Source organism: Cataglyphis hispanica, chromosome 5 (assembly GCF_021464435.1).
Source record: "Cataglyphis hispanica isolate Lineage 1 chromosome 5, ULB_Chis1_1.0, whole genome shotgun sequence".
Lineage (NCBI taxonomy): Eukaryota > Metazoa > Arthropoda > Insecta > Hymenoptera > Formicidae > Cataglyphis > Cataglyphis hispanica.
In genome coordinates this window covers 3,479,753-3,497,779 of record NC_065958.1, presented here as the reverse complement: position 1 = coordinate 3,497,779, position 18,027 = coordinate 3,479,753, and the positions used below count along the sequence as shown (strand labels likewise).

General features: G+C 24.8%; 2 protein-coding genes and 1 pseudogene across 3 annotated transcripts; 2 read left to right on the top strand and 1 right to left on the bottom strand.

Annotated features, from left to right (window-relative positions):
• Positions 1-2,491: 2,491 nt before the first annotated feature.
• LOC126849705 (sugar transporter SWEET1) lies at positions 2,492-3,687 on the bottom strand. The gene is made up of 4 exons (XM_050591830.1): positions 3,479-3,687; positions 3,322-3,399; positions 2,957-3,239; positions 2,492-2,885 (listed from the first exon to the last, which is right to left on the bottom strand). The coding sequence occupies exons 1-4, from the start codon at positions 3,553-3,555 to the stop codon at positions 2,667-2,669; spliced, it is 657 nt and encodes a 218-aa protein (XP_050447787.1). The 5' UTR covers positions 3,556-3,687; the 3' UTR covers positions 2,492-2,666.
• A 173-nt stretch (positions 3,688-3,860) lies between these two features.
• Positions 3,861-7,046, top strand: LOC126849698 (uncharacterized; annotated as a pseudogene).
• A 6,901-nt stretch (positions 7,047-13,947) lies between these two features.
• On the top strand, positions 13,948-15,584 carry LOC126849699 (uncharacterized). Of its 2 annotated transcripts, none has more exons than XR_007687426.1 (4): positions 13,948-14,145; positions 14,328-14,634; positions 14,729-14,986; positions 15,227-15,584. XR_007687426.1 is itself a non-coding variant. In XM_050591818.1 (4 exons), the coding sequence occupies exons 1-4, from the start codon at positions 14,013-14,015 to the stop codon at positions 15,411-15,413; spliced, it is 810 nt and encodes a 269-aa protein (XP_050447775.1). In that variant the 5' UTR covers positions 13,948-14,012; the 3' UTR covers positions 15,414-15,584. The 2 variants fall into 2 exon arrangements, 1 of the variants encoding a protein (XP_050447775.1); XM_050591818.1 differs by having other exon boundaries at positions 14,328-14,559.
• The last annotated feature ends 2,443 nt before the right edge of the window (positions 15,585-18,027 follow it).

Below are 18,027 nucleotides of genomic sequence, written 5' to 3'. Positions count from 1 at the left end.
GATACGCGACGATTGTTTTATACACTTTTCTGGAATTTGTGACAAGCGACCCAGCGATAAACAAGATCCTAAATTACTACCAACTAGAATTTTTATGATTTTTATCTGCATTCGCAAACATGACATAACACAGACTGTAGGAATATTTATTTATCAACGATAACATTATCAAAAGCAACATTCTAAATGTCGTCCTAAAAATATTCATCCTAAGCATCGGAATTTTTTCAATTAAATAATTATATCATAAACCATAATACTTTTATTTTATAATTCAACAAAAAAAATTAAAAAAAACTATTTTCAAAAACTCCATTTGTTTAATTAACATTTGCATGCAATCCAGCGTCATATGCAATTGCATATAATAATTTTTAATATAAAATTAGTAAAGTTTAATTGTGTGGATGAATTTAATTGATTAAATTTAACTTTATAAAATAAATAACTATATTTTTCAAATTTGAAAGAATAAGTGTTAAAGAAAATATTTACATTTTTGTCTGTATATGATTTACGATTATTATTATGGATTATTTTTATCAATTATTTTACATTTATACATAAAACATTAAGAATTGACTAAATAATTAACTGTCTTTATTTTCCGTGATTGTAAATATGTTTACAAACACAAGCAGATTCTTTCAAGCTAGATTCTATATAATCAATTTAACATAACAAAAAAAACTTAAGAAAATTATAAATGTTTAAAAAATATATGATAGGTTGTGTGTATTGCTATTAATAAAATGTAATAAAATAGCTAATTACGTATGTTTATTTTTGAAATTGGACGTTACTCTTTTTACAATAATAAATTTTTATAGCTTTTTTAATTAATTTATCTTACATTGTATATTCATTTTGCATTGTATAAAATTTTGTTGTTAGATAAAAATCCGAAATTAAAATTTATATCTCATATTTAAATACCACCAGTTTATCTCTTCTTAATTGCCTTTCTAATGAAGATAGAAGAAAAGTTAGAGGAAAAGATAGTTAGAGGAAAATCCAGTTTATGTAAATTGTTATTTTTCTTGACCAGTGTTATCAGCGTAACTTTTTACGTGTACAAAAATTACGACTTACCTAGCGTCATCAACTTAGCGTCAATGCAATCAGCGGACAGCTTAATATCTGTTGACAATATGACGTCATTTCTAATATATCTGACAGATGCAATTTATGACATTGACTAATCAGACATTGACTAATCAGACAACCACTATGACAACTTAATGTCGTTCTTTTCTCATCAGTTATTATTGTCATATATGATGCACAAGATAATTATTAAATACCTTGTTCATTTTTTATTTCTATTAATATTTTTACTACAAAAAAAATATTAACCTTATAAAGATTTAAAGAAATATAAAAAAATTTCTTAAATATACAAAATACTTTTACTATTTACTAATGTTGTTATTAAATACTTTAAATAATGACACTAAATAATAGAACGATTTTTTCATTGGTTTCGCCATTTTCGTTCTAAATATCTTTTAATCAATCAGCAAAAAATCGCCTGTGTCCATATTCTTCCCAACAGGCTTACCGACAGTTAAAAAGATAGATCCAAAATATAATTTCTTTTTTTTACTTAATTTGTTCTGATATAATTTTAAGGAATTTAAAATATTAAAAGCAAGTTACTTGAAATTGGACGGAAATTAATGGGAAATTGTCTATTTATTTTTATTTAAGAAAAAAAATCAGAATTTAATTTTTATACAAACATATATATGTATAATAGATATTAGATCTCAACTTCATAAATTAAATATAATTTATTTGTTATAATGCTATATGAAATATAATTACGATAGCTATATTATACTATAATTATATTTATTATATTTTTTCTGAAGATCTCCCTGCTGGAATTTTTTAAATAAAAACTTCCATTTTTTTATTACATGTTTCCAGCTGATGTGGAGGATGTTTTTCAAAATGATATAAACTTTTTTGATCAAGTATATATATATATATATATGCACTTTAATTTAATACAGAAAATATGTTTATTTTTTTAACTTCATTATCATTACATTATTCAATTACTTATATAAATATTTCTACATAAGATATTTTTCTTTTTTTTTCAGTTGTGTATGTATTGTCTTAGTTTTATATTTTTTATATTATTGAATTTTATATTATCAGAAATAGCTGATGAAACTAAAAACTTTACAAGAGTAAATGTTAAATTATGTTGGCTTTAATTTGTAATTTTATTTCAATTTTTGTATTATAACTTAAATTTAACTTAAATTCAAAACACATTTCCAATTAATATAACAAATTCATAACAAATTAGATTTAATCACCCTTAGAGCGATTAAATCTGCTGCAATTAAAAATACTATTAGTATTTGAAAGTATGGATAAAAAGATACCAAAAGATAACAAAATCAAATTTAAGAGAGTTTACTATATTAATGTATAAAGTAAAACTTACTTATTTATAATGTAACAGATATGAGCTTATAATGAACTTGCAATAAAATAAAATAAATGTGCATACAACCTTATATAAGAAAAGTTATTCACTTATAACTAATAATATTTTTACATAGCATTATAATATTAATATTATTAATTTTCAAAGTATAATAAAAATTATAGAACATTATAGAAACTATTGTAAAAACTAAATTTTTTCATATAAAATAGGCTTGATCTAATGTTCGTTTACTTGGATAAATCAAAAACAAAGAAAGTTGAAATCCTGACAATACACAGCCCATAAAATTTGGTATTTGTATAAATTGATCACCAAGTAGACATCCGTATGCAAACCATTGACAGGACACTATCATAGAAGCCATTATGACTGGAAATGGCAAACTCTCTGTACTTTTTACTCTTATTACATGTACCTATAATAAATTTATAAAATCAATTAGAAATTTTGTATGTGAATAAAAAGATTATATTCCTCTGTACTTACGAGTGAAATCAATGGTGATGCAAAAAATAATACCGTCAGACTGCAACTAAGGAATCCTACATGTTTTGCAGCCAAAACTTTATCCTCTTGATAAATACTGTAGAGATATATAAGTAAAACAAAACATATTGCTACCATAAACTGCTTAATAGTAGTCGATCCTTTTACACTGTACATGATGTAAATTATCATATAGCATATTTGTAATACTGTCCCAAAAATATTTACAGATACAATAAACAAATCTCCAATAAGTACTCCATATCGCAACCATAAGCTACAACTGTAATAAATATGTAATTAGAAATTTAAGTCACTGTTTGCACCAGAAAATGTATATTGTTATTTCTCGTTAGAATACATACGACATAAAACATGTTATAAAGGCCAAACATGAGCTATCTCCGGTTGTACCATTTCTAATATATTTCTTGCACACTAAGCTGTAAAAAAAAAATGTCATAATTTTATTTAATATTTATCATATATAAATATTAAAGTTATATATGTCGTGTTACTTACACGCCGGCCAGAAATTGTAAAACCGTAAAAATTGAAGCTGTTAATGCAAGAGCATCTTTAATCTCCATCAATGTCATAATTTATAATATGCATTTCATACTGATTATTTAATTATCTCACTTCATCAAGATTTATTTTACGCTCGATTGTGTTCAACATTCATAAACATATGTCAAAATCTACATACAATCATAGATATGACAGTGAAAAGGTTGATAGCTGTCATTCCATAGACCTCATATACCTAGAGAGATATCCTGCGTTCGGAAACCTTATGTCATTCTATCTTTGTTCAACTTTTAGTAAATAACAAAGATAGAACGACGCTCGTGTTCACACGGGTGTACTTATCTTACTTGTATCTCGAATTCTATGTTTATGTGCTATCCGTGACATTTTAGTTTAGACACTGGCAAATGGCTGTTCTGTTGCTTTTGCGTTATGTTTCATCATGTGAAATTTAAATCTATACCAGACAATATCAAAGATTATTAAATATTAAAATTGAAATAATTTAATTATGTTTTCACTTCTATCCGCATGTATGTATGACACCAAGTATAATCAGTGCAATACGTTTTATAATATATTATTATATTATGACTATATGTTTTTATTGACTATATATGATATGTATATATATATGTATGTGTGTGTGTGTGTGTGTGTGTATGGTATGTCATACACATGTTTTTATTGACTTAGTAAAATTTAAACAACACTATTTGTGATTTTACAATGTTTTATATTAATTTTTGTTACATTGCAGAACATATCTCAAATAGAAAATGGAGAAGTTACGTTCCTTGAATAGAGTAGTTGATATATCTAAACCAATATTGGCAGAAGATAGCACGTTTGCTGTACTATCATTATCATTGAGTGCAGTATTAGAACAATTGGATAAAAATGCTACACATCATGATTATCTTGTTGCATTACTGCTTGTTTTATTAGCAGAATCTGGATTTTCTTTATCTATTTGCAACATTCTGAATCGGTAATACATATATAATTTTATATAAAAAATATAACTTTTTTTAGCAATTTTATTAATATGCACGTTATTTATAGAGAGCAAAATACAAGATTGGTTCATATACCTATAGATTGGAAATTGCCAGATTCAGGCATATATGAAATATATCTTGTATTGCGTAACTTGGAGAATATCCAATTAAAATTTATTGCAATACCTTATGGTGATAAATTAATACTTAATATATTCCCATACATGAAAGAGAAAAACTTATAGCATGATTGTTCAGACTTTAAAATATGTAAATCCATACTCACATAATCCATGTTTTCGATATAGGAATCTCAAGGAAATATCACATAGGTATAAAGAATATATTTATAATAATACAATAATTTTATCTATTATATGCTTCTTATTCAAAAAATGTATGATATATTTCAAAATCTTTTGGTTTAAGATTTAAAGACAACGTGACCACACCTTTGCGAACAGATATATTATCAGCATCAGGTCTGACAAGTCCCAGTTTTCAGGGTTTACCAATAGAGTTACGATTTATAATCCTAGCTTTTCTACATCCATCAGATATAGATAACCTGGCATTATGTTCCAAAGAGGAATGGATTTTATGTAAACATTACCGTTCACAGCAATTATCAGGTATTTTTATATAACTTTGCTTCTCCGATGAATAAAACTTCTTACTGACCTATTTATGCAAGAATTGTTTTTCTTCATTTCTACACAAATTTTTATCTATTGTCTGCTATAATTATTATTAAATTAAAGTCAAATTTTACTTTTCTTAGGTCAAAATTCGACCTTTTTGATATGTAAATTGTGAAAAATGAACATTATTAATAGATTTCTATAAGATCATGTATGAAGTGTCTATAAATTAATTGTTAATATAAATAATTACGATACAGTTATATAAAAACAATATATTTACATAAAAAAATTAATTATATATATATATATATATATATATATATATATATTAATTTTATATGTAAATATATTGTATTTTATATAATTGTATCGTAATTATATAATATATTTACATAAAAAATTAATTATATATATATATATATATATATATATATATATATATATATTTTATGTAAATATATTGTTTTTATATAATTGTATCGTAATTATTTATATTAACAATTAATTTATAGACACTTTATACATGATCTTAACGCAAACATGATATAAAAACAGAAAATATAATAAAAAAATTAACGTTAGACATAAATCATATATTTTATTTTATATTAGTATAAATATATTGGCATTTATCATGTATATGCATATAAATTAAGAGTACAATTAATACAGGAAAATGTTTTTCTTGAAAAAAAAAGAAATATACATTCTAATATGTGCAGCAATATTCTTTCATTTTCATGTAATTCCGTTTTCATGTAATTTCTCCATTATCAGTCATATTTATTATTTCTTATTTTATAATATTTGCTGAAATGACTTTGATTAATTCACTGACTTAATTCATGATGAATTTTTTTCAAAACTATTGTATAAAACCAGTGATTTTTAATATTGCATTATCGGTGATCAATCATCACTTGTTATCTATTCGATAAAAATTTATTCACATACAGATTCATACCATCTCTTCAGCTGAAGTAAACAAAAATTCTATTTTAAAAAAAGCAATATAGATACTTAATTAACAATAATTTTCAATTAACACATTATTTTCATGCTTTGCATGCAATTGCTATATGATATGCATTATCTCGGATTTAAATCACAAAAATTTAAAGATTGCAAAGTTCCTTTCTTTTCAGGATTACGCAGAAGGCGAGTGAAACATTCGCAGAACAATAAAAATAGTTCGTCGGAAAAGAAGAGATTTGCGATTGAATTAATGGACTGCAGCAGTGTTGGAGCGTACAATAACTTTCCGAGGAATCTCAGTTTATTAAAATGAAAAGGCGGGAGCTTTCGCAGGAGCTTTCGCAGGAACCTTAATGAAAACCAGATCAACATCTGGTTCTAAAATAAACTAAAAAAGGCGAGCGGACTGAAAAATCCGTTGGCTCTTCAATTAATGGTGCAAGGCCTTTATAATTATGTTATTAGCTGGTGGACGATGACGAATAGATCATAATCGAGAGAAATTGAAACTCGTAAATTTAAACGGAAATGGTAAAACGAGAAATTAAAGATTGGAATGATGTGTTGCTATAGCCATTTCTTTTCGAAAGCGTTCAGTGTTATTGACAAAGAAAGACATTAAAATATTTATAAAAAATTACGAATATAATAATCAACATATCATCACATCACATTTGATTATATTGAAATCATGATTTGAGATACTAAGGTAGTTGATAGAATAGTTAATAGATGACTCTGCAAACATTGAAATTCGTTCTATTATTTTTATACATTAAAATTTATTTCAGCCTTTTCATAATACAATGTTTGGAAAATGACATCCTTTAGCGAGATAATTATTTATAATTATAATATTAAATAAATTATAATATTAATATTAAATTATAATATGTATATTATATATACAATACTAATAAATTATAATTATATATTAAATTTCTTAACACAATTGACATTTTTTCCATTTTAAATCTTTTAAAAAGATTCATTCTTTGATAGATTAATGAGATAATGTTAATTTTTTTTAATTTTTTTAATAAAGAATTTTTTCTTTCTCTTTTTTCTGTGTTTTTTGTTTAAAAATATATTTACGGAATTATGCTGTAAATTATTTATTTCTTCCAAATTAAGAAAAGTTGTGATTTATTTCTTATTTCTTTTTTTTGTGTGATGAATAGACCTGCAATAACATGAATTATATTTGACATAATGTTTAATATAAGTTTATACGTACATATAATATGTACATTTAATAATGATACAATTTATCGAATAATTTATATTATATAAAAAAAAAGAAAAAGAAATTGATTGCTCAAAGCACATTTGCTTTCGAATCTGATTATGAGTTTAATTACTTAGCAGATGTTATAAAAATTATTTTTTTTTTGTCATTGCGACAATCGTGTTACGTTCTCGTGAAAGAAGAAAGCGAAGGAGGGAGAAGGGAATTAATTGCACAGGAATGCGAATAGAACAAATCCATAAGAAAATCCGCTTACTTTCATTATTTCTTCTATAGAATTTCGTTGGGGGTTTCTCGTTCGCGACGTTCCCTAGGGATACGCACCCGGAGAGATGCACCGATGGATTACTTCATCGTTTCTCGATGATCATATAATTTCGCGATCACGACGACGTAAAGTCATAAATTGAAAGTGATTATTTTTGCATTAATAAATATTGCTTTTTTTTCGATCGGTCATTGCAAAAAAATGCTTCGTTTTCTTCACGGTCATCACGCCGACGATTTTCTATCTATTGCAATTTTATCATTGGTCGCATTCGCGACAGGCCTCCAACACGTGATATTGTCGCAATCTAATTAGAATTGTTAATGTGATGAAGTTAGAAAAAAAGTGCAGCGAAAACTGGCGTTCGAGCTTGCTCATTTCCTTCTTTTATATTTTTTGCTATCTGATCTAGAATCATTCTAAATCTTGTTAAAAATACGCAAATGGTTTTCTTAATATGTTGTAAACCAGTGTTCTATTTCAAGTAACTTAATATAAAATTGTATGAATTAATTATTTTCAAACAAAAAAATCTAATAAATATTATTTAGATTTAGCGTTTAACTAGCATACATTATTTTAAGAAAAAAGAGAATAAAAATGTTCTCTATTTTTCCTTTTTCTGGCTTTGTTATTACCAATAATTTGTATTAACTTTTAAATTTACTAATGCAATTTAAACTGCTTTTAAAACTTTTCAATTTATATATAATTATTGTGTAACACAGTATTCATACTTTCTAGATTTAGTTATAGTGTCAGTAATTTTTGTCAACTGCAATATTTTATAATGTAAAATTTTATCTTTAAATCTTTTTAAACTTTTACATGAGCTTATATTATTATACAAAGAAATTTTTTATAATTTTATACACGCGCACAATTGCATCAATGACTAGTATCTTTTTGTGAAACTGAAGACGCAATGAAAATGCGTAGCAGCTTTTAAATAACTAGGTCGTGGCCAGCGTAAAAGCTCGGGAAATGGGTTACCGGCGTGACTAGAAAACTCTCCGATTTCGTATAAAGGGGTTGGAAGGAATGGACGAAATATAGTATAAGCGACCGAAGAGAGATGTTAAGTCTCCACGAAGACCACCCTCATAGTCTGGCTTAGTTGGATGGACTTTAGGGTAAAGACCATCTACTCCCTTGTGACGAAGGATAAAAAGGGTCATTGTAGCGAAAAATTTCTTATTACGTATACGACTCTCTAATCTATTGTTTTATAATAAATAATATAATTAAATAATTTCCACAAACTTGTAATTAATTATAGAAGAACTGTTACGATTTTTAAATAAAGATTTTATTACACATTTTTTCACATTATTTTTTATAAAAATTTATTTAATCTCTATTTATGATTATAGATTTTCTGCAAATGCTATATTGATTAAAGTTTGTCATAAAATCTATTACTGTATTTTTAAATAAGGATTATAAAAACTTTTTATCCGAAATAGTTTATGTCGTTTGGAAGACAACGATGGGCGATTTTGCAATAATATGTTTATTATATCTCTAATGAAATTTATTGTGGCTATTGAAAATAGCTCTCTTTTTGCAACCGTAAAATATGAGCGGGTTATATATCTATTTTCTTTTTATTATTTTTATTAATCATGCATGAGGAAGTCTGGTTAGAGAATAAAAAATATGATCAAGTCTGTCACAATAAATTACTGGCACGCGCACAACGGCACAGTGACGGCATTATGATCGATGTCGTTAAAACCATATCCTTGTCCTACGTATAATGTACATGGAAGTGAAAAGTATATCTTGCCTCTAGACGCGTTTTCAATACACAATACATAACTATTAATATTTAAAATTACTAATGATTAATATTTAACAAGTAATTAAATATATAAGTAAGTTGCAGAGCTATTTAATATTATAAGCTAGTTTTTCTTTACATTTTTTTGCAAAAAGAGCAAAAAATATCAAAAATATTTAAATATTTAAACTTAATTCTACGCTTTATAATAACATCTTTTTAATACTTTTATATAAAAAGAAATATAGAATTTTTATATTATATTAAAGTTACATGCAAAAACTGATTTATATGAATAAATTTTTTTTTATATGTATATTGTTCAATTGCTCTCATGCGTAGCTTACATTGGTAGTGACGTTATGCATTTTAAATCTAGTTACACATTTTATTCACGAAAACTGATGCTACGGTTTGATATTCGGAACGTATTTTTGTGATAATATAGGATTTCGGAAAATCACAGCGTGCTAATTGCATAATACTTATGTGGGAGTGACGAAATAAATTCCACGAGCTGATATACTGACGGTCACAAAAAATCTAGCCTTGCATCGTAGGTGTGGTCTGATGTAGAATAATTTTTATATCGCCTTAATTTGTATTGCGATGTGGCTAATGACGACTTATCGGCCAGTTCTCGTTTATTATGGAAATCAAGTCTGAAATTGCATATCTAGAATTAATGTTCTCGAAGATACATAATCTCTTAACGCGCGCGCATGGTATTTTAACTCGTTTGCACAATTCTCGTGAGAAAACAGCGAATGATAAGTAATTGACAACCGGAAAACATCGTGCAGAATACATATTTCTTACTTGTCTTTAGTGACAAAATTTGTTGTTACAAATTATTGCTAAAATTATTTGATATTTTTATCTAATTTGTTTTTGTACCTTGAAAAAATAGAATGCTTTTAACGGTAATTAATGACGATAATCGATCACGAATAATATAAGACTTTAAAGCTTCAGCAAGCAAACTGCATTTTCTGAGTCCATAGACTTTTATTTTGTCTTTATTAGTTAGATAAATGCAGGCGCATAGCAAAGTATAATTCTTAGATTAGCTTTGTCGTGAAACTGTTGCTTATCTGTTACGGGAGATTATTTAATTCATCTTTTACAATATTTCAGAAATAATATAGTGATATTTATCCTTGTTCTACATTGTATCCTTATGTCGACTGTCATCGGCAGTCGTTTGCTTGACAAAAATAATGTTTATTTATTTGCAGGGAATAATTTCATTTTTCAGTGTTATTTTTACAGATTATTATTCGTTAATTATCACGAAATGACACTAGCAAATGTGATTATTAAACGACGTTATTAAACGGAGAACAGATTTAACTACGAGATGATTTACAACGAAACCTATTTAATATAATGCTGTAAATTTAATATTAATTCTACAGAAGAGACATAAATATTCACACAAATAATTAACACATATTATTGTTTATATTATTTTTGTTAAGTAAAGACACAAGAGATAAATCAATTAAACAATAAATGATTTTTATATATTTGGCTTGATAAAAATTGCAAATAAAACTTTTGTTATATAATCTTACAAATAAAAGTTTATTATAAACTACGATTCTTAAGTTAACATTTTTAAGTCATAGAATATACTTTTAAAACTGATGCACGCGATGATTATATTGCACACCTATTTTCTATTAATAAATGATTATTAGTGTAAAGTCTATCAAGGTGCAAAGATGTCGATTTAGATCACGCAAAGAATTATAAACGCCCACTTGCATGAGTCATTTACGACAATCCTTGATTCTTGATTCAATTAATAATTAAACAAGCTATCAGTTGTTTATTATAACAAATTTAGATATATAAATTCACAAATATATGCAATACATAGAGCTAATAATGATATACATTACAGAGAGATTAAGGTCATACATATGGCGCATACATGATTGTTAAATAGATATAAAAAGTAGTCATTCAGCATGTTTTATATACACAGAGAATACATTAGAAATAATACAATCATTACAATAATACAATTCAATAATACAATTATGTTGTTTTATTAAGGAATGGATGATTAACTCGATATTTAGGATTAAATTGCATTGTAGGACTTGCGACACTCAAATCTTGAATCTTACACTGAGAAAAAAAGTTGTTGATTTGACTAAATGTGTTCAACTGATTATAATTTTTTTAATTGAAATATTTAAGTATTTAAGTCAAATACGTGTTAAATTTAATATGTCGTATTTAACTTAAATATTTCAATTAAAGAAATAATAATCAGTTGAACACATTTAGTCAAATCAACAACTTTTTTTTCTCAATGTATTAATATTGAGAGGCATCATAATACATAAATTATTTATTGAAATGATATCATATCTATTAATGTATGTATGTTAATAATACGCAAAAATTCGAATTATGAAGTACGATATTATGTCTATCAACGAGAAGGACCTTTAAGATAGCGCTAATCATAATATTAGCATGACGATTACTTGAGTAATTATTATAAATGTGCCGTAACTGTTCCGCGAAGAGATTTAATCGCTAGAGATTTTGTTGGATGAATGAGTAATGTTACATAAACAGCTAATCTTTCACAATTATCTAATGAGATATGCAAAACTTGATAACGGTTTTGTAAATTAAACGTTGTAAATTTTTTTATTTTTTATATAGATATTTTTCATGATATATAAATTCTTATTTAACTGTTCATGTGGTATTTTAATATCGTGTTATATTATAATTTCTATTATTGCAAATATATATATATATATATATACATACTATATATATATATATATATATATATATATATATATATCATAAATTTTGTCTTTTTAGATCATAATAAATATAATAAAATTTATTTACTTTTTGTTTCCGGATCTTAAAACATATTTCCTAATTCAATTGTTTAAATTTGATAAAGTAAAAAGCATTTAATTTTTTTTTTAAAAATAGCAAATTAGGCAGATCAGTATAATGACTAAATAATTTCAAGCGCATTCTTTGTGAATTAAAAAACAAAAATAAATTAATTGAATTAAATAAAATCTTTATTTATATCTACATATATACATATAATAGTGTATATAATAAAAGTTTATGAATTTCACACACGCTAACTAATTGGACATGTAAAGTAAATTTATTGGCAGTAATTAAAAAATCATTAATTTCTTGAAGAAACACCAAGGTTTTCCACGCGATCAATATAAAAAAAATAATTGCAGTTGCACGCAATAATTAATTCCTACAGTAATTTGATAGGCGTGTTCTCAAACACTGATATAACAATCCTACTAGCGATATTGATGACAACAGCCTGATTAGTCTTCATAGATTGCATCGTATTGCATCGCAAAAACTTAACATTGTTGCGCATACGTTGAATTCTTATTCAAAATTATATTACATTATATTTCCAACTTTTGCAAATTTTAGGATAAAATTGCTAATTAAATTCTATAAAATAATGCGTAAGTAAAAATATGCGCATATAAAAACTTGAAAAAGCAGTTGCATTATCTTTGCTTGCCAACAATCTAAACATCGGTTTGAAATTACAGAAATAAATCTCATGTTCTTCTTACATTGTGCAATTGAACTCTTTCTTGGATATAATGTTTTGTGAAAAAACATAGATGCAATATAGAGAATCATTGATTGGACATTATGTGCACCTATTGAAATCTTATTTCGTATTTGTACACCAAAAATTTTTAGACTAGAAGTTTTGTAGATAATGAATTTCTATCTAGGAATTTAGCTAGAAGCATTTTTTTTATATTGCATTTATATTGCTATTTATTTTTTATTCTGTAATCTGTATATTGTGATGTGATTGCGCAATTGCGTTTTTTTGTGCAACTTGTTGTTTGCTTTAATACATGTTATTTAACATCATTAAATATTCATTTATGCTTATTCTTTTCTCACGTTGATTAGATTAAAAAAAATATATCTTTAAGGAAATATATTGAGATAACGATTTAATATATATCAAAATCGATGACAGTAGTCTGAACAGTTTGATAAGAGACAAAACATGCCTATGTTCGTAAAAAAATATGTGCATAAAATTTTATATTTATTATTATTAATGTTATATCTCATATTTTTATCTCCATTTTTTTAGATATACAATGCATTTTTGTCTGTAATTGTTTGCAATTGTCTGTAATTTGTGTTTAAGAAATAAATAAATAAGGTTAATTAAATTAATAGATCACATATTACATATATATATATATATATATATATATATATATATATATATATATATGCAATATGGAGTAAAGAAACAGCTATCGATATATAATATAGAAAATAATATTATTTTATTTAGTTGATCTATAAACACATACAGGCCATTCGTATTCTACAAGATTAACTTTTGCCTTCTTTTCTTTATGGATTTATTATCTGATGATTCATATCGTATTTACAAACAGAGCTTTCCTTCAAGTTCACTGTTTATATGTCTGCCTTTGATAGTCAATAATCCAGTTGAGTATTGTAGATTACTGCTTCAAGAAGTGTGATTCAAGTTATTTAGTCTTATTTTTTAAGTTTGGATGTTAATAAAAAATGGAAATTGTAGCGATTACAAGTGCACTTATTCTCGTGAAAATATTAATATGTTATACATTATTACAAAAGTGTAAAACAGTCCAAAAAATAAAAAAGGAAATTGTAAAAATTAGTGAAAAAATGTGCAAAGGTAAATTAAAAAGTATTACTTAGTATATTTATAACAAATAGATAATACTTATAACAAATAGATAACGAGTCTCTTGACTGTTATTGATTGGCTATAATTAGACAAAAATATATAAGTTTATATTTTATTAAAAGCTCAAGATAATTATAGTAGATAATTTTTTATATTTCTTTATTATTTAGAGACAGAAAATTGTATCCAGAATACATTAGAAATGCAAAGCAACCAGAACAATAAACAGAATACAAAATCTGTTGAAATAACTGTAAAAAAAAGTCCACCAGAAAAACCACCTCGTGCATTTAGGCCATTGCATGTAAAGCCTATGGAAAAATGTGATAATTCAAAGAATAATTCAGAGGAAACTATTTTAAAAAATAATTTTAAAATATTTTCAAATGACGATTATATAAGGTTATATAACAACTTAATAGTTACTTAAAAATACAAAATTGTGCAAATTTTATTGATTGGATTCATTATGCATAAGTATAAGTGTTTTTATGTTTACAAAATTTATTAAAATTTATGAAAATAATATATAAAGATATTTAACAGAAACTTTAAATAATTGTAACAATAGGTCAAAAGATTATAATGGTGGACGTTATTGCGATCAATGTCATCGACTCTCGTGTGAAAAAGAAGCTGGAATTCAAGAAATAATACATTCTAATGATGTCTTATATACCAGCAATGAATTGCAGGAACAAATACCGTCTTCTGAAATCGATATTGATTCTTCAAAATCAATCCCGCAGATTCCAGAATTGGCAAAAATATTGCAATTAAGATTCCTTGTGACAAATTCTTCGGAATCTAGAAATTCACAATTTTATAGGTAAGATTATCATTTAAATTTATTGAATTTTTTTGTCTTTTTATGGCTAACAATTAGTATTTATAATATGCTATATAATGTGCCACTCAAATAATATTAAATAAATTATTAGACACAACTTGGTGTAAAAACAATTTTTAACAAATCTTGAGAACATTAAAATTTTATTATAATATTTTTATTAATTTTAATGCTGCATTATAGAATATAAAATAAATATTGCAACATTTTTCTTATTAGCGATGAAATAATTATTAAAAATAATGAAACTAATTTTATGGAATTGCCAAAAAATATGTATAAGGAATTAGGAAAAAATATCCATCCATTAACATCGACAAAAATACAACCAAAAAATACGTTCTTTTACAAATTACGTAAGTATTTTATTGCAGCATTTCGTCGAATTAAAAATAAATGTCAATGATAAAAATAGACACAAATATCCGTTGTTTGAAATAATTGCCCAAAAGTGTACTTAACGTTTATAACACGCTATAAATATCAAAATTAATTTAGTCAAGCGAACGATTTCATCAACGTTCTTTTGAAAAAAAATTATTTATTTATTTTTTTGTTATTATATTTAAAAATATTATAAAACCTAGCATATATAAATATAATCATAAGTATGTTGTATTTTAAAAATAATAATTCTTATGCATTTTTTAACATTAAGTATGCTTGAAATCATTTAAATAATAAATGAAATAAAAAACATATTTTATTATTTTAATTTTTAATTCATACTTATCTTATTAATTTTGAAATCTATATATATTTCTATAGTATATTCATTATATGTTTAAACTTGCTTATTGCTGCAACTGTTTCTTTTTTTTTATTTTCATCGTTGTATTATAGATTTACTTTAAGACTAAATATTCTTAAAAGTAATAATATTTTTGTATATTATCAGAAAATTAATATACAATTTAAAGTTTTTTTTTGTTGACTTTCTTATTTAATTTCTTTTTGTTAGCTTTAAAAACTTTAGTTATTAATCAAAATTATATTGTGTAATTGCATCTGTGATGTAAAATTAATTTGGATGTTTTTATTGTTTTATTTTATAAATAAAAGTAATTTTTTTATAAAAATCAGAATTATTCTTAATAAAGAAATGTGTGTGTATGTGTATAAAAATATATTTAACTATTTTAATACATTTTGAATAATAAAAGAAAATTGATCCATAGAAAAATTAAACTATTTAAAAATTTAAGAACTTATATTTTTGCTAATAAACAATGTATAGCATAATTTTTTTGTTATATTTAAACCCTCTCTTTCTCTTATATAAAATTATGGTTTTCATAATAGCTTATACATATATAAGTGTCATTACATTTATATATTTATAATTTATTATATATTATATTATATTTATGACAGTGCCTAATGTATTAGAAACGACTTCTCTCTTTGTCTATATTTGTGTAGCTATACCTATATTTATATACAAATCTTATATAGTAGACATCAAAATAATGTGTCCTATTTTTAAATATTTGGGTTACTGGCTTACTTAACGATATGTTGTGTATCATTGTTTATTATTGTCTTTCGGGAGGCATTCTTGCGATCATAACGTTGCCGGAGGAGTAAAATTGCTATTTATATATAATAGCAAAATGGCAATTCGGTGGTTCAATAAAACAATAGTTTGTGGTATAACTGCAATTGCTGCATTATTTTATTATGTTATTATACTGCGTAATCGCAAGAAGAACAAGGAAATAAACAGTAAGTTGAAATATATTTATTTAATTAAAATTCGCTTTATAAATTACCATTTACGTAAAATATTTGCCAAATAATATATTATATAGGCAAAAAACAATTGTAATTTGTAATAACATATCAAACAGGTAATTGTAATATATTTTATTTATAGAGACTGATGACAATACAACTTTTGAGATTAACATAATTAATCCACATTCGCCCAATATACATAATGGAAAACAAGTTGTTGCTAAAAATTCGGCTAACCCAAATAATGCGACATTAAAGCCAAAAGCTGGGCAGGTCATCTCTCTTTTATTTTAAAATAAAGTGCAATAAAATGTTACCATAAATAAGATTTTTTTTGTATGTATTTTTGTATGTAATTTTGTATGTAATTTTGCATTAATTATATTTATTAACATTAATTATATCTATTAATTATATCTATTAACATCCCATTAATTGATAATTACTAATAATTACTAATTGCAAACTTTATTTATGAGCATTAATTTACAAGCATTAATTGCGACATGATGTGAATAATATTAAATTACTTTAAACGTATTGTAGATATTTGCAAAATTTATATATCTTTGTTTGTATAAATATTAACATATTATATATCTAAAATATTCTTATTCATCTTAATTTCTCATGGTAAATTTGTTTTATATATAGATCGTATTTCAATATTCAATAATAAATACCTCAAAAGGATAAAAGAAAAGAGCAAAATAGAGGAAATTATATCCATGTTTTTGTGGTTAAATATCTTGAAGGACAATTATTAAGAAATTATATCGGCGTTTTTTTCCGTGTTATTGCAAATATCTATTTCGCGCAGCTTCCTTCATAAGAAATTATTTGTTGAATAAAAAGAAAAAGAAAGAGAAAGATAGAAAGAAATATTACTTTTAAACGTGAATAAATTATTTCTCATTGACTTGAGATCATTCAAGAAAAAATCTCATACTGTTTGTTTCAAAATTTTTTTTCTTATAATTCGGTAATATGCGTAGAAAATATTATATTGTTTTATAGAAAATTATTACTAACACATGATATTTAAGAGCGTTTGTTATTGTCTCGAAGCAAGGTCAAGAATGTGATTTATTCGTGATTAATCTACAAGATCAAGTGCGAAAATCATTTAAGACATCGATCTGTAAATCGATCATGTCGACTAATTAACATTAAGGATATTTGTCATACAAGACTCGTAACGATTAACTCGACTATAAAGTAATTCAACGAAATGTATCATGATATCATGCGATGTAACACAAATGTACAAGTCTGGATTGATT